Here is a 19,024-nt window from a genome sequence, read left to right as displayed (position 1 = left end):
CCCAATCAAACTTATAATACCCCCAACACATAGTGTTGTAGGGTATAAAAACATAACATAAAACCTTAAGCCAAGCAAATAACCAAATAAGTAAAATAAATTTAACAGGTCAACAATATACAACAACAACAATATTTTAATAAATTAATTTTTTATTGTTATTAATTATCCTTACAAAAAATCGGTATGCCGACTGTTGGAACATGTCATACCGACAATTGGCAAGTGGTGCCGACTTCTGGCAAAAAAAAAAACATTATTTTAATAAAACACCAAATTTATGAAATTTATAAAAAGTTATTAAAACTTTATTTATTATTGCAGAAAATATGCAAAATTTCGAATCAGAATAAATTAATTTGTAATAATTGAAAAGTTCCACTCAGAATGGTGAACGATTGAAAACGCGAAAATCCTTAAAGTGCCGACTACTGGTACACTTACCCTATAGAATGCCTACATACGATGAGATGGTGGGTTTTTTTGTATACCCTCCACCATACTATGGAGGGTATATTAACTTTGTCATTCCGTTTGTAACTCCTCGAAATACTCATGTCAGACCCAACAAAGTATATATTTATTCGCTATCTTTCGAATGAATTGAGATAGATGGCTAAAATTTAGCACACATGTTTATTTTTCCAATAGGCAGGTTAAGTTCGTAAATGAGGTCCACGTTTTCATATAGCCCCCATATAAGGGTACTTTCCGATATCGGGTATTTTGATGATTTTAGCGACATTATTCACCGGAATTGTTTCTATTTTGGTATTTGAAGTTCGAAATGGATACTACACCCTAAGACAGAAAATTGTTTGTGCAGTTCCACGTCTTCGTATAGCCCCCATATACCGGTACCTCCCAATATTCGGTATTTTGATGATTTTAGCGTCATTATTCACCAGAATTGTTTCAAATTACGTAATTAGAGTTCGTTATGGGAACTACAGTCTTTGACAGAAAATTTTCTATGCAGGTGGAGGTCTTCGTATAGGCCCCTTATATCAGTATCTCCCTATATTCGGGATTTTGACGATTTTAGGTACAATACCCACCGAAATTGTTTAAGATGTGGTATTTGAAGTTCGTAATGGATGCTACAGCCTGTGACAGAAAATTGTCTACGCAGGTCCAGGTCTTCGCACAGCTCCGATATAACGTCACCTCCCTATATACGATATTTTGATGATTTTAGCTACATTATTCACCGTTTATTTCAAGTTTCGAATGTGAATATGGTAATGGTTTATGACAAACATTGCCTATGTAGACCCACGTCGTATAGACCCCAATATAACGGCTATATTTGGTATTTTTAAAATTTTAACAGAATGTTTTAAGGATTTCATTTTTTGAAAATTTCCAAATTCGTTCAAAATGGTGGAGGCCCGGCCGAACTTACTGCTTTTTAACTTGTTTTTTTTTTTTTTTAAAGCCACACATTTATTTTAACCCGAGCTTTAACAAGAAACTCATCCACATCTATTTTTTCATAATACGACAGAATCTATTTAAAATTATTTTTTTAAGTGTACGTTATGTATATATGTATGACTAAGTATATAGTATATAATTATGACAATGTGTTTACATATGCGTGTGCGTGTGTGAGTGTGTCCCTAACATATGTTTTTGGGGCGCATGACAATGAGATCCTTTTGTTGCTGCTGGTATATTTTTATTATTTTCCCGCCAAGCTTTTTGATGAATGAAATCAGCTGTTCCGGCTACTACCACAATGTGAACGACGATGATGATAGGTGATGCAGAATGGTGGTGGTTTTTGTTGTATCACAAAACAGAAATGACAGTGATTCGCTGGTGGGGGTAAAGGATGGGTTGGTCTGTTTTGCCGGATGTTAATGTAACAACCTCAACATCGAACGCTCGGCTCAGCTGGTTTAACTTGTTGATGCCGCCACCATCACACCCTCGACTGTGCTAATCGGGGCAGTGGTGTTGCAGTTGTTGGTGTCGTCCTTCGCATCGTAGTCCTCGGCTGGTGGCATTTCCTTCGGGGGTATGTAAAACCACCAAGCAGCGAAGAAAAATGCCACCGAACACAATTTGCCCGTCAAGGCCAACATCCACATGTACCTACAGAGGGGGTTAGAATCAGGTTATATAGACTCCAATGGGTGTACTCAACTAATAGTTGACTTACCGACTCATTTGTGAATTCTCATACACCAAACATGCTCCAGCCTGTTCGTCACATGTCTCCTGCCACAGAATGCAGGTTTCATCGATAAGTGTGCCAAATATCATTGGCGCTGGAATGGTGCCCAACAGTCGCACCTTTATCCACTGAATGCCCAGGGCAAAGGAACGCTGGTCGTCATAAACACATCTAGTAAGGGAAAGTCAAAATCACAGGGAAAGGCAAAATTAAGATTGGAAACTCACCGCAAAGTTGCCGACAATGCCGGCATTGTGGCCAAGAACGTGAACATCATCAGGACGAAGCACAATATGACAAAGTATGGCAGATATTGGCACGATGATGGACACATTGTGTTTGTCGCTTCGAACTGGGACGCAGCCAGTGTTGTGTGGATACATCCGCAGTCTCTGTAAGATTTGCTGTCGTTGTGCGCTACCTTGACGGAACAGCCGGCATAGCACGGATTATAGTACATGACATGGTCGCGGCCACAGATCGGATCGTACATATATTTACTGCACGAACAGTTGGCATTGCAGTTAGCTTCGAGTTCGACCTTGAAATTTGTCATTTGCTGGCCGTGCAGTAGAGTTGTGTCCTGGTAACCAGTTGTGACTCCGGCAAATTTCAGATTAGGACAGGACAGCAAAAAACAACTCGTAAAGACCGTTGCGATGACGGTCACCCCGAGGCACAGTTTTATTATTCCCGAACAATTGAGATTGAATTTCTTTACCAAATAACCGCCCAGGAAGGTACCGCCGCCCCCTGCAGGTACCGTGATCAGGCCCATCAGCAAGGCAGACCACACGGGTGAAATGCTGAATTGATTTTCAATTTGTTTCGGCAGGAAAGCGGCAAAGCCAGCTATTATCATACCCTCCGACGCACCGGCCAAGTTGAGGAAAACAAAAGTTGGATTTCTCAGTAGCGCCGTCAAGGCCATTGGCAACTCCTTGAGTTTGGTGAAGTGGGCAGTGGGTTGTTCCACATTCTTGTTGGCATTGTATGCCTCGGATATTTTCTCCTGTTGCAGTCTTTCGGAACCGGGCAGTACAGTCGGATAACCGAATATCGGTATGGCTAAAAGGAAACAGGCAACGGCGGCAAATACGAAACCAATCCACCAAGCTCCGATCCAAACTTTGCTGGCACTGGTCAGGCTTAATCTGAAATAAATAGGTAGATAGGTGTAAAAAAACTGCAATAACTTATTCGAAATAGTATAGATTGGAACACTAGACTCTGAAACTCTAATCGGAATATCCATTTATAAACAAAAAATCTCACACGTACATTCCATTTGCAAACATCGAAATATTCGAGAATACATATTCTGGTTGGGCTCTCTACGCTCTACGCTCTACGCCACACTGAAGTACAGGGTATTATAAATAACTAGCTGGCCCGGTCCGCGTTGCCGGCCCATAGTTTTTGTCTATTATGCATATTTGTCAAAGCATGATTATTCAAAGATATGAATGTTTTAAATGTTCACGTACTGGTCGATTAGTTTTTAATTTTTAGTGAAATGAGCAGTAATTTGGAATTTACTGTACTTTGTACAACTCGTAATTGAGGGCTAATTGATTTAAGAATAGGCAAAGTTAATTACTTTTTTGAACCCATTAGCACCTCAGATTGTGCATTAGAGTCCTCATAAGTCCCCCTAACCATGTCGGTCTGTTTGTCCGCCAAAAGGTGGACTTGAGGGGATACTATTACATGGAGAAAATCCTAAAATTTGTAGATATGTTGAAATTTTTGTGTAAGATTTTCATCCCCAAATACTCATTTTTAGCCAAATCCTTTGAAATATGGTAAAATGCGAAACATCGACCTACATTGAAAACTTTCTTCACCCCTTATAATCTAAGATGACAAATAGAGGCCAAATCAAAAATATAGCTATTTTACATCCATTACCGTAAGATGGGAATTAATTTTATTTGCCATTTAAATTGTAAGTTGGAGTCCATATTTTTCATCATAGTATAATTTAATGACGATTCAACAAATATTCGGTCCCGTGCTAATTTCTTATATTTGTAATTTGTTCATGTTTTCACAATTTATTTCATATAGATGTATATCCCAAATCTACGTTCCCAACCAATATTCTCTTGGGGGTTACAAATTCAATAGAATACAAATTTTTCTTTTCTGACCACACATTAGATGTGAAAGTGGACTTGGGGATACTCCAATGTGGGGACTTTACATGAATAGATTTCTATGTGGTAATTATCTGTACGATGGTTCCTTACCCCAGGGTAGCATAAATAAAATTTTTTAGTGGTCAAGACCAATATGGGCCCTACTCCGAAAATTTTATGCGAAGAGGTTCTCTACCCCCCTTAGAAACAAAGATGCCAAATAAGGGCCAAAAATAGAAGAAAATGGCGAAGGCTCCAAAAATGGCTTAAATCATACGATGATTATTTATGATCGATATCATGACCTGCTAAAGCGATTTAAGGTATCTTAAATGTTCAGGCAGAATTTTTGGAAGGATAGAAATCCTTTTCTTACTAAAAGTCCCATTCGCTCTACTATTTTGCACCCTTTATATTTGGTATTTTACTGATTGTACTCCCAAAAATGTTTGCATTTTGAGCTCTCATTGGACGGATTATTGTCACATGAAAGAAGTAGGGCCGCGCTTTGAAATAAGCCCCATTAGTCTTTTTCGGTCATTTTTGTTTGTTTAAATGTCTGCGCATCTTCCAGCTGAAGCACGATGTAGGCCCTGGAGTTGAAAGGTAGATGTCAGTTACCATCGTATTTCGAACTTATTTCATTTTTTTGGTGAAAAATTGTATATAGTGAAAAATTATTCTTTATTTTGTTCACAAAAAATCCACTGAATTCAATATGATATTACAAATTGAAAAAAATTGACAAAAGAAGAATAACAAATTGAAAAAATCTTTAACTTGTTCGCTGATTTTTTACAGCAACTGTTTAAAGATCCTTACAAAGTTTGTCAATAGAATGTACTTTTATTTTAAAATTCAATTCCATTGGAATTTTTTTTTCGATATTTTCCCGTTTTGAGAATTGTTGCAATGAGATCTCTTTTTTCGTGTTTCATTTTAACGATTTTGAAAAAGTATTTTTCCTTTAACTTTGGTGTGACCGCATTAAATTATTTCGGTATCATCTATTCCGTTTCGCCACCACATAATTCGGTACTACACTTCCATGTAACCCGTTATCAATTTCAGTTCTCAAGAAATCAAGTCAATTAAATAAATTGGTATTAATATTCGAATTCAAAAATAAAATATAAAAAACACTACAAATGTACATTAGAAAAAAGTAAGTCAAAATGGAAAAAATCATGCAAAATAAAACATTACTATTGTACATTTCAAAAGTCAAAATGAAAATGTTAACATATCACATTTTTACGCGATTTTTTTTGGATATTATCCTTTTCGGATAAGAGACAATTCCGAATTTGTATGAATCATTAAAATCAGTTCAGCGGTTCTTAAGTTATAAGCGTAGTAACTAACACAACTTTCATTTATATATATAGATTTTGTACATTTGTTTCGGGACATTCAAAGTGATCCGCAAAGAATCACATTCTAAGTCGATTTATCTATGCCCGTCCACCAATCTGTCGGTCTGTCTGGCCATGTATTTTTGTAATCAAAATACTGGTCGAATATAATGTTCGACTGAGGCAAGACTTTGGACAGTTTATAAGTTTGGACCCAGGACTAACCCTATTTAAATTAATGGCTATCGGTGAAGGATTTAATAACAAAGCAATACAAATCTTGTGACCTGTGACCTTCCAAACGAATGAACTCAAATGACAAACTTAGTACAATTTAGTTATTTCGAACTATCATAGTACGCATTCCCAAACTCACCTGCTTCTCTCAAAACCATATACCAACAGTGGAGTCCATGTCAAATCCCCAATCCCAAATGTATTACCTTACTTTTCAAACATTTATACTACATATGTCCAAAAGCATCTCCTTCTCTCCACCTCTATCATAACACCCAACGGCAACTCCATATCAAATTTCAGTTCTTCTTCTTTATCCCTTAACCAAATACCAAAATAGTACTATTATGTACTTTTTGTACAATGTGTACCATTTCTAAAGCCACTTTATATCCACAGACAGCAACAGTGTCCTAATATCAAAAAATTATGATTCCAGCCTCCCTTCACCCAATACCAAATTTAGTAACATTTAGTACTTTTCGCATTTCCAAAACCATCGCCATATCGCCATAATAAATTTTGGGGTTCCAGCTCTATCCGTTCACACATTCCAATTGTACCATATTTAGTACACATAAGTACACATTTCCAAAACTTCCTACATACCCCAAATCCTACACTTCAAATTTCCAAAACTACCTAAATACCTCAATCGTACAGCCCCATAGAAATCTCATTTCCTATTTCATAATTCAAGCTATATTGGTTAACCACAATTCGAATTTGTGCCAGATTGAGCACCATTTAGTACATAATTACAAATAACCATATCTACCTATATCAAAAAGTCCAATAGAAATCTCTTTTTCAAATTTCAGGAGTTCAACTCTACAGGTTCTCCCAAAATTTAAATTGTACCAAATTAAGAACCACTTTGTACACATAAGTACGAATTTCCAAAGCTTCCTACATACCCCGATTCTACACTCCGACAGCAATCTTATTTCCAATTTTCAGGATACCAGCTCCGTTGGTTCACCCAAATCGAAATTGTACCAAATTTAGTTCCTTTAGTACAAATTAGTTCAAACTTCCAAAACTACCTACATTCCTCAGTCCTAGAATGCAATAGTAATCTTATTTCTACATTTCAGGATACCAGATATCGAATATATTACCATTTAGTACAATTAAGTACAAATTTTCATAACTACCTATATCATGCAGTCCAATAGAAATCTTACTTCTAAATTTAAGGACTCCATCTCCAACGGTTCACCCAAAATTTAAATTGTACCATATTTAGTGCCATTTAGTACTTTTCGGGCGCATAAGTACACATTTTTCAGGATTCCTGATCCATCCGTTCCTCTAAATTCAAAACGTACTAAATTTTGTACTTTACGTATTAATGAGTACACACTCCCACAACTTCCTCCTTACATCGACGTACTCCTCAAACATGATACGAAATGGTAGTACTTTTCGTACATTTATAGTGCGAATTTCCAAAAATCCTTTGATACATCAATCCACACTTATTCCAAATTCAAGAGTTCTAGCTGTACTGGTTCGTCAAATAAAAAGGATATCATATTTAGTACTTTTCGTACCGTTCTAGTACGAATTTGCAAAAACCCAGCCTTATCTGACCACTTCGGAACAAATCTGACCCTCACACAAAACTTCAAGATTGTAGCTTCAGCCGTTTCGTCTGGGCGTGGATGAATCGTTAAGTCAGTCAATTACTTTACTATTTAATTCATATCGATTAAACAAACATAGTTTGAGGCTATAAATCTGTCGGCATCTGTAACTCTCGTGTTAAAAAAAAAACGTCGACAGAGTACGTCGATTTTGGTAACATTTTAAATAATCTTCTTGCCACCATACGGATTTAGGAAATAAATGCGAACTTAAAACCGTAAAAATAATTGAAAACGTTAATCATAGAGAAAAACGTTAATAACGCCCGAAAATGCGTTACCCTGGCAACAAATAAGGGATGCTGCCTTCATCGCCGTGCCGGTGTCAGTGATACTGAAGCCATTGCGACGACACCTGTAAATGGGGACGCCGACGCACGCCGGCATCACATAATCTATGCCATCGCTTTTAGACGACAGTATTAAAATTGTGTTTTATTAGTCCCCGGAGATTCCGCATGGTGAAATAGTTATTTAGGAAAGTGATTTACTACCGGCAGAAGACGCTTTACATTCTTAGGTGGTTCCTTGCCGATGTCGACCTCATCCGCAGACATGCCTTAAGGATGCCACTCACGTGTGCGGTTATGAAACAGCCGTGGATATTTCCAACAAAAATATCAGAAAGCAAGTTTCCCATCCCCTACGAAAAGCGAGTGATTTATGACCAGATTGTCGTCATGTAATTATGAGTTGTTAACCTCTTAGGTTATAAAGAACCAACAACATATGTGTATATAAATACCAATTTGTTTTCCTTTTTTATGTTTTTTTTTTTTTTTTTTAAAGGATAAAAAAGCAAGTATGCAAAGACCATAATTAAATCGGGTCGACTACGTGATACCCTACAACTAAGGGAATGAGTCTAAGTATGGATAGGTGTTTTTAAATTACAAAATATTTTTCAAATCACATTATCCATGACTTTAACTTGTGTGTATTGAAATTAGTTAAAATCAATTCACCCATGATTTTTATACCCTACAACACTATGTGTTGGGGGTATTATAAGTTTGATTGGGCCAAAAACTATGTAACGCCACGAAATATTGGTTTCCCACATAGGAAAGTATATATGGATCTTCCTAGCTCGACGAGCTGAGTCGATCTAGCTATGTATGTCCGTCCGTCCGTCTGTCCATGTTAATTTGTAATCACTCTACAGGTCGCAATTATGGCCCGATCTTCAAGAAATTTAGAATGGAGGTGGGGCTAGGGTCAGAATAAAACCCTATTTCTTTTGGAGATGATCGCATAATATTTAGGGGTTGAAATGGACCAAAAACTGAAAAAATTCATGATTTTGCAGTTGCTCTACAAGTCGTAATTATAGACCAATCAAAGCGGAAGTTAGCATGCGGCTAGAGTTAAGGGCGGGGAAGAAGCCTACCAATTTGGGTGGTCATCGGATAATATTTAGCGGGTAAAATAGACCATATCTTTTGTGTTGAAAAAATTCAAAAATTTTCATTAAACCGCGAATATTTTAAATCCCGGCTAAATCACAAAGCCATGACAAGGTTACTTCTGATCTTTAAATTGATGTTAACATCCAACAAATCGGATATATAGCAAAATATGTGCGATATATATGTCTATCAAAGAAGATATGCTTGAAAGATCTCTTATATTTCGAGAACGGCTGAACTGATTTCGACGGTTCTCATTAATTCAGAATGGCCTCTTGGCAGGAAAGAAAAAACGTCTGAAAAATCGCATAAAAATATCTCTCTAAAGATGAAAATATTGAATTTGTAAAATTGTCTTATATTTTTTCAATTTTTGCCATATTTTTGGCATATTTTCATTTTGAATCAAACATTTGGTGGTAATGTTTCTACAACTAATAAAACTAAGTAGTTAGGATATCAGGATATCATATACAGATCGCATTTACGGTCCGATCCTTACGAAGTTTTGCATGGGGATAAGATGAGGGTCAGAATAGAAGCCTACTCTTTTTGGAGATGATCGCCATATATTTAGGGGTTGAAATGGACCAAAAAACTGCAAAATTGTCAGCAGGTCGTAATTATCGCCCGGTACTCACGCATGCACATTTGAATGGGGGTTACCGGACATTGCAAAAACCATGCAGTTTGGGATGGTCATCCAAAAATATTCAATGTGTGAAGGAGTTTGCCAACTTTTGTAGACCAAATATGAAAATGTCCATTTCAGTGACTTTTTGAAGAATTCACAAATACAGGAAAGACGCACTTCTGACTATTTCGGTAATGCTGATTTCGTTGAAGAATATAGTCAAATGGCTGTATCTCATATAGATGCGTTTCAGTCAAAAACCAATAATAAATGTTAATCTTTTGCCACTTCTGAGAGATTATAGGTCTTTGAGAAATATTGGTTCCAGATCTAGGAAGACCATTTACGTGCAACATTTACCAATAAATTGGAAACGAGCAAATTAGTTTAAACCTGATGGTTTTCTTTTATTACTTGTCACAATATCTTGTGGAATTCTGTCGAGTATTTCGCCTATATAAACTGTATGGTTTATTATAGTGTTGTAGGGTATTCAACGGTCGGCCCCGCTCGACTGTAGCCTTTGCTTACTTGTTTGAAAATTGTAAAACAGAAAATGATTATTCCAAAAAATTCAAATGAAGAGATCGGTTGTGAAATTAAAGAACAGCTTTGAATAAAATATTTGTGTTCAAATTTTCTTCGCATTCAACCACACTGCAGATCCATCGTGGCCTGTGAACCTTCAAAGTATTACTGAGGAACAATTTGGTAAAGATTCCCAAAATTCAGGAATTGGAGAATGGTACTTTGCGATTTGCGCGGTTTGACTAATTTTTCTACGAATTATGAGCAACACCAACTCTAGGCTACTTTACACACCATGTTGGGGTCATCTTTGAAGAGACATTTTCATATTTATATTTTGCTATTTAGAGCGGCAATGTCGGCCCCCTCTTTCCAAGATTTTTTCTGGCTTAAGTCATAACCTGGCTTCTTCCCCTAGATCTGGTGGGAAAACGTTAACTGTCTGTTTTTGCCATTTTTTTGGAATGGTGACTGGAATTGACAAACTTGACATAAAACGGAGACATTTTCATGCAGGTGAGTTTCTGTAAACACCTTACTCGAATGCGAATCTCAAATGCAGTCACTTACTTGTCATTAACGGTTCACGAACAGAAGAAAACTTGAAAATGTTAAACAATTTTCATTAAAGAAACGACAAAAGAAAATAATCCTCGCTCCTTTCACGGTACAATAAGGAGGTAGAACAGCTTAAAACTATAGAAATACAGCTCTGAGGCTATGCCCGCTTCCTGTCCGAATTAATCAAAATTGTATGCAGCAAGTTATTTTCATTTATTTCATATTTTCCTCATTTTTAAAATGGCTTAAATAAATCCAAAGATAAATGAAGTGACTGGATTTTATTTTAAAAATATGATCCAGAGTGTCCAATCTTTCGATTCCATGGCTAAACTAGTTAATATCTTCAAAGCGCGCCCACAATCTACGTCTCTTCCCATGGTAAAATAATAGAGGTAACAGCAAATGTTGTTGTACAACAATCGTAACAACAACCACATACAAATTTGTTTTTGTACGTAATACAAGTGTCAGAGTTATGTGTCCAAAAATGTAAACAAAATAATTAATTTTCAATAAATTATTTTAACTTGCAAAATATACTTTTTTGGAATTTGTATTATTGAACTAGCTGGCCCGGTCCGCGTTGCCGGCCTATAATTTTAGTCTTTAATGCTTAATATATCCTCCACCTTGGAAAGGAGGGTATATTAACTTTTTCCTTCCATTTGTAACATCCATAAATGTCCGTCATAGACCCCATAAAGTACATATATATTCATAATCAGCATAAAATTCTAAGTCGATTTATCCGTCTGTATGTCTGGTTGTTTAAATTACGATACAGCCTACATTATTTGACGTAGATCATCAAAATTTAGCAGAACAATTTGAATTGTGTATAGGATGGTTGGTGTTGAAAATGATATGTATCGCTCCACGTTTTGGAATAGTCCCCATATAACGGTATCTCTCGAAATTCGATATTTTGATGATTTTTGCCACATTTCTCCTCGGATTTGTCTAACACATATAACGATACCTACCGATATTGGGTATGTTGATAATTCTAGTCACACAATTGTTTCAAATTTGGTATTTTAGAAGATTTGATAGATGACAATCCTTGAAGTATAAAATTGTCCACAGAGGTTCCCGTTTTGGTATGGCCCCATATAACTCATTCTCATTCATTCACTTTATGGTTTATTTGATAAGTTAACTGCATTATCCGAACCGTCTTTCTGGTATATGAAGTTTAAAGTGAAACACGCTTGAATTCAGATACTTTTATATAAAAATGTTTCCTTTACCCTAAGGTGGATGATAATAATAGTTCTGCCCGGGCGAACTTAAATTCTTTACTTGCTTTTAAAGTAATATGTAGTATTTGTCATAGAAATTGCGCGTTGGAGACCCCATAATGTCCATATCTTTTATCACAGTATAATTCAAACAAATGTCCGGTTCCTTAAATCATATGATCTATCAGTTTTTGCAAGAATGGTTTCTTCCCAAATTACCAACATTTGCCGACATTTTGCCAAGATTCCATTCCGAAGTTGTATGAATTGTGAAAATCCGTCAAAACGTTCTTGAGTTATAAGCATAATAACTAATAATAAAGAAATTGAAAAAAATCTTCAACTTGTTCGCTGGTTTTTTACAGCGAATGTTTAAAGGTCCCTACAAAGTTTGGTCCTTACTATAATTTTGAAATTTGATTCCATTGGAAAAAAAATGTTCTCTATTTTTCCCGATTTTAGAGTTTTTGCAATGCAATAGGCTTTTTTTTGATTTTTTTTAGTAATTTTGAAAAAAGTAATTATCTTTTAACTTTGGTTTGACCACGTTAAATTATTTTGACATCATCTATTTAGGTCCGCCACTCCATAATTGTCGTCGCTTTATACTACCAAAAAAGACTACACATCATATTAGAATTAAAAAAAAAAACACCACAAATGTACATTCCAAAATAGTAAGTCAAAAAAATTTGCAAAATAAAACATTACTATTGTACAAAGTCAAAATGAAAATTTTCGAATTTCACATTTTTTCGCATATTTTTTTGGATTTTATCTATTTCTGCCAAGAGACAATTCCGAATTTGTGTGAATCATGAATGAATTAAAATCAGATCAGCGGTTCTTGAGTTATAAGCGTAGTAACTAACACAACTTTCTTTTATATATATAGATAGATTAGAAGTTTGCGTGGTCAGTTCCTCAGCCCCCAAATAAATCCCTAGGGTTGGAGGGAAGGCAACAGTATCTCCTGTAATAATTTTCAAACCGATATCTTCATTATCTGGCAAATATAAAGATTTTAGATAAATCAAGATAGTGGGCGTAATTCAATATTTTTTTTAAAACCTAACTCGGGGTATGTTGAACGTTTGTACAAAAAATTATGCAAATCGATCCAGCCGTTTTCAACTGATTCGATTGCCAACGAACAACAATTGATTTTTATATATATAGATTGAAAATGCGGAAGAATAGTTCTTAATTTAATTTTAATGCTTTCGCATCATTCCCCTGAATGTATAGTTGTTAGCTGTTGGTCCTAATCTCGCAACACTTCAAGCAATCGCTAGAAAATCGTGGAAGAGGCAACATCCCTTTCAAGTTGAAACCAAACAGCATACATACATAAAGTATTCCACATTTTGCAATTTTAGGAAACATGAAATATACGAATATACTACCTAACGTGGTTCCTTAACTGCAAAAAAGTTTACGAACCATCGCATATGGCGTTTTGTTAGGTAAAAAATATGTTCACATCGCCCTGCAGTGAAATTTTATATCAAAAAAGGGTATACCTATTGTATATCAAGAAATGGAATTAAATCACAAAACGTCATATCGAGTTTGACACTGGTATTACTATAGAGTCAAATCAGCTGGGACTTGCTGTTACCTGTAATAATTATACCATGGTTTCTTCCAATCATTGATTATTAAAATATTTTGTTTTCAATTTTCAAAACAATAAATACATACACAAAATTGGCAGAAGTCGGGCACACTCAGAAAAAATTGTTACCAGGTGGTAGCTCTACCCTACATTTTTATTGTACCATGGCTCCATTCTTCTTGAAAAATGTTTCGATTAAATTTGGCATTCTTAATTTTTATTAGTGCTACCAAAAAGGGGGACTAGAGAAAAAAAATAGCCTTTGTTTCGTTTTCATTTACGAGTGACATAAAATAGCTGGAAGTCAATGTCCAGCTATGCTGCTTCCGACAAAATAGCAGCACAATACAAATGCGAGCCTTGTTTATCCTTTACTCTTCAAGACTTACGATTTAAAATGTAAAATCGAGATGTAAATGCGGTTGTAAGATTTAGAAGAAATTTCGAAAAAAAATTAAATTTTAATTCTTTGGCTCCTCTTCTGTTGAACTTTAATACTGAACCACTAAAAAATTAACGTTATTGTTTATAAAAACAACAATAATGAGATTGAACCTAACTATTTTGCAACATCAAAAACCCCAATAATGTTTATAAATTGTTTGTTAGCCGAAAAAAGGCCAGTAAGATCAAAGGATATAAGTTACAGAGCCATTTCAGCTGGAAATGTTATCGTACACGCACACGCATTAGTGCGTCCTCATTTAATACAGCCAAAACATGCCTCATTTCTTTGGACAAAATTTGTTGCTGGACATTTGGAGTCGATCTGGGGGTGTCCGTCCGTCTGTCTATCTGGCTGGTGCGCACAATAACTCTCGAAGGGAGTATCCGACTTGGTTTAAACTTGGTACATCGTATCATTATTGTCAAACTTGGGTCGAGTTCAGAAATGGGCAAGATCGAGTTCGGAGTTGGACAGTATCGGTGCACTCCTTCTGGTAACTCCCCCACAAATGTCAAAAATTTTCACAGAAAATAATTAACCGTATAGAACAAGAAAGGATAGTCCAATTTCTTACAAACTTTGCAAATCCCAATATTTGTGTACCATTCTCCCACAGCGGGTCAAAAATTTGAATAATTACATTAACAAGTACAAGACATTTTGACAATAGGTTTCGAACTGTAAAACAAAAACATACAATATAAAAACAAAACAACTTGGAATATTCCCAACATTCCGACTACTAAACGCATTTATTTAAAAGTTAATGTGATATGCGACCATACAAATTGCGTAGTCGATCAAACGATGCAGGTCCACCCGTGTAGAAAGTGTGCAAGAAAACTCTATATATCCTCGATTTGGTACATTGTATTATCACTCTCTCTCTCTCTCTCTCTCTCTCATCAAGTCAGCAGGTCGGCCATATCTGTCCACTTCTTCTTGTGCACACCCCACAATAGTTTAAAAGATTGCCATAAAAATATTAAATTCTCATCGAGGGTGAAGAGATACTCCGTTATAGTTCCAATCCGATACATAATATAATATTTATATCAGACTAAGGTCAGGTGGTAAAATAGGCAATATTGCTTCACTCGTTTGTATATCTTCACACATAAAAGTACGTTTGGAATATCAACTCTTGAAAAGTGTGAAATCAATGTCCGATTTTCTACATCCCACATCCAATATTTTCTGCATTGAGTCACACATGATGGTGTATCACATGCAGTATACTCGTATATGTCCACTCTTTCTGGTAATACCCTCATGATGGGTATATCGTACACATGGCTCAATAAGAAAGGTTGCTCAATTTCAAAGAAACTAGAAAAGCTCAACTCTGTGCTGGAGTCTTATAGTGTCAAATAGGTTCTTAAATATGCAACAGTTGGTCTTGTTTATTTTTAATTTTTTTTAACAACATTCTTATATTTTGTGAGAAAAACCCGCGAAACTAAAATTTAATTTCGGGGTCATTCCACAAGATGGATTCTTACATAGTAGGACAATACAGTTTTATCATAAAATTAAATGATGTGTTACCCATTTACGTCGAAAATTTGCATTTATTTTGCAAACAAGTTTGAAATAATTTCATATTATTGTATTTTTTATTCAAAACCATACACACACATAGACAAAATGTGTATATGTTTTGACAGAATAAGAACACCAAAAGAAAAAAATTGTATTTGGGGGGTAGCTTTGTTCTACCATCTGTAATTGTGCCATGAGTTAATGGTTATATGCTGAGGGCAATCGGCAATATCGGGATGTATCGGCAAATGAGGCAGGAGGAGGGAGAGAAAATGATGCCTACTGAATATCGAAAGGTACAGTTTGTAATTATGTTTTCTTCCAACATGAACACAAACTCCCTGTCCCACGACGGACAGACAGAACTTGTAACTCAAAATTGATCAAGAATATATTGTGGGATCTATTTCGAGTAATTACAAGCGGTATGGTAAACCCATGGTACAATAAAAAATGTAAAGGCAATCTCATTTCAAATTAGCATTTCCCAGCTTAGCTTTTTCTGTAATTTACCTTGTCAAATTTCAATGCATAAAAACAGTTCCCATCTCTGATTTTGTGTGTATACAATGGATTTACGAATGTAGATCTTGACAATGAGATGTTGTCAAATGTATAAATTTGAAAAAAATTTAATCATATGATTACAAGACTCTACCTTCTCAGTTCTACCATGAGTACAACAGAGGTAGTCGCATCGACGCAGCTGCTGGGACAATGAACTGTCAAACCTATTTTGAAATTAAAAATCTTAAATGAAAAATTATTCAGATTTGTTAAAATTTGTAGAAAATGCATATTATAACAACCTTCTATTGTTGTCGTATAAAAACACTTATAAAAATCTACTTATTTTTGAAAAAAAAAAAAAATCATTTTAGGAATTTTGACATACAAATAATTCTAAGCTAACTTGAATAGGGCAACCCTTTTCTGAAGTGCCCAACCCTGTAATTTTTCAAATAAAGTTTATTTTCATATGGAAAGAAGGGTATATTACATTTGTCATTCCGTTTGTAACACCCCTTAATATTCGTCCTAGACCCAATAAAGTATATATATTCATGATCAGCATAAAATTCTAAGTCGAACGTAACGTATTCGACGTAGAGCTTTCATATTTGGCACAGTACTTCATATTGTATCTAGGAAGGAAGGCCACCTCCCAATACGTAGGGAGCGCGTACACCCCATAGTCCGCACCATGAAGGGTTAGTATTGTAGGAAAACACCAGCTACAGTAAAACCTCAGCCGGTATTAGTAAAAGGATTAGTATTACAAAGCACACAACAACGAGCAAAAATACAAATCTGGCAGCTCCTAATACTATAATTACCAATTAAGTATTGATAGTTTTTTGCATGCAAAGGTTCAGATAGTGATAAATTATTATAGAGGTTGTTATATTTTTCACATAAAGATCTAAGGGGGTTGCTTAGTTCGTAGTTAGATCTTTAATTACTAGTTATTCTAGACGGAACATTAAACTTTATTTCGCTAATTAAAAATTGTGAATCAATTTGACCACGCAAAAGTCGTATTAAAAATATTGCTCTAAGCATTAAACGCCTTCTTTCTAACGATGGAAGGTCTATACGTTTTAATCGATTTTCATAGGGGAGGAGTGCTTCAGCCTGATTCCAGGGCAGACCTTTGAGAGCGAATATAATGAATTGTTTTTGAACTGCTTCTGTTGTATTAGAGTAACATTTATAAAATGGATTCCACAACACGCAACCATACTCTAATGTAGGTCGAACTAGACTAGTAAACAAGCGTTTAGTTACGTAAGGGTCTTCAAACTCCTTAGACCAGCGCTTAATAAAACCTAGAAGAGACTTTGCTTTATTAACGCTAGACTCAATGTGTAAGTTGAAACGAAGTTTATTGTCCAAAATAACACCAAGATCAATAAATGAGTCTACATTTTCCAATTTGTATGAACCTACGAAGTAATCAGATTGAATATGTCTAGATCTGAATAATAATAATTTTTTGCATTTTTTAAGATGTAGTGACATGCCATTTATTCCACACCAATTTACAATGGAATGTAGATCATGTTGTAAATGTAATGAGCTATTGAGAGAATCGAGATTAATGAACAGCTTAACATCATACGCAAACATTAGAATTTTGGAAAACCCTACAACTGACGGAAGATCATTGAGATAGAGAACGAAAAGTAATGGCCCTAAATGGCTTCCCTGGGGAACACCAGAATGGACTAGAATATTTTTTGAGATGGTATTTATGAAAGACACCTCTTGAGTGCGGTTTTCAAGGTATGATGAAATCCAGTCTAACAATAATGTTGGGAAACCCATTATATCAAGCTGTGGAGTAAAAAACTATGTACGACAGTGTCAAAAACTTTACTAAAATCGGTATAAATTACATCAATTTGAAATGTATTAGCAAAACAATTATGAACATAGCATGTTAATTCCATAAGATTAGTCAAAGTTGACCTACCTCTGATGAAACCGTGTTGACACGGTGAAAAAATTGGCGCCACAAAGTGTGTTAGCCTACGCGAAACCAAAAATTCAAAAAGTTTAGGTATTGCACTAAGCTTAGCAATACCCCTATAATTTTCAATATTGCAACGACTACCAGTTTTATGGAGAGGAATTATATAACTAGATCTCCAAAAATAAGGAAAGTAGCCTAAAGATAAAGAGTACTTAATGCCTAAGTGGTATGTACAATTCAATTGCGCATAATTTAAGAACGTTTGCCGGTACTCCGTCTGGACCTGGGGAGATGGAACTTTTTAAAGTTTTTAAACCATTTAAAACCTCTTCTTCCGTAAGCAAAATTTGGGGCAAAAAATTCAATCTATTAATGTTAAAGCTGTAATTGCTGGTTGAAGCAAATGTTGAATAGCTATTCTATAAAAAATCTGCGAACATTTTTGCAATATCAGAATCATTGGTAGCCTCTGTGCTGCCGAATTTCATACAATTGTCTAAAATATGGTATTGGTAGTACGTAATGGGTTCTAGCTCTTGTCTACGTTTTCCTATAGCGCTCGAATAACGGTATTCGGATATACGATATTTTGATGATTTAAGCCACATTTTCTAATAGATTTGTGTGAAATTTGGTCTTTGTACTTCATAATGGGTTCTAAAACCGGTGTCAAAACATTGTCCATATTGATCAACGGTTTCCATACAACGGTTCGAAATTAGATATTTGATATATAGGCCGATATTCGGTATTTTAATAGTCCACCACTATATTGCATACTTTTAGTGCATTCTCCTACCGAACTTACTTTTGTTTGTAATTTAAAGTGCAACACGTTTGAATACAGATATAAAAATGTTTTCTTTACCTAATGGTTCCAGCCGAACTTATTTTAAGCTTAATACATAAAAATATAGATTTTAAACTCTTCGTCTTAAGCAGACATTCTCGGTGGCAGAATAACCGGCTGAAAAATGATGACATTTTTTAACAATATCTG

General features: G+C 35.3%; 1 protein-coding gene across 1 annotated transcript in view; it reads right to left on the bottom strand.

Moving 5' to 3' along the window:
• Positions 1 to 287: 287 nt before the first annotated feature.
• LOC101893258 (solute carrier organic anion transporter family member 4A1) overlaps positions 288 to 19,024 on the bottom strand; it is a 52,720-nt gene continuing 33,983 nt past the window's right edge. Inside the window, exons 5-7 of the mRNA XM_011294491.3 lie at positions 2,410 to 3,336; positions 2,168 to 2,353; positions 288 to 2,100 (exon numbers count right to left, since the gene is read on the bottom strand). Of these exons, the coding sequence (XP_011292793.2) occupies positions 1,905 to 2,100; positions 2,168 to 2,353; positions 2,410 to 3,336 (1,309 nt within the window). The 3' untranslated portion in view covers positions 288 to 1,904. The remainder of the gene's footprint in view (positions 2,101 to 2,167; positions 2,354 to 2,409; positions 3,337 to 19,024) is intronic.

The sequence above is a fragment of the Musca domestica genome, unplaced genomic scaffold (genome assembly GCF_030504385.1).
Source record: "Musca domestica strain aabys unplaced genomic scaffold, Musca_domestica.polishedcontigs.V.1.1 5, whole genome shotgun sequence".
In the NCBI taxonomy this organism is placed as follows: Eukaryota; Metazoa; Arthropoda; class Insecta; order Diptera; family Muscidae; genus Musca; species Musca domestica.
The sequence above is the reverse complement of the archived record's forward strand: the minus strand, read 5'-3'. Positions and strand labels throughout refer to the sequence as shown.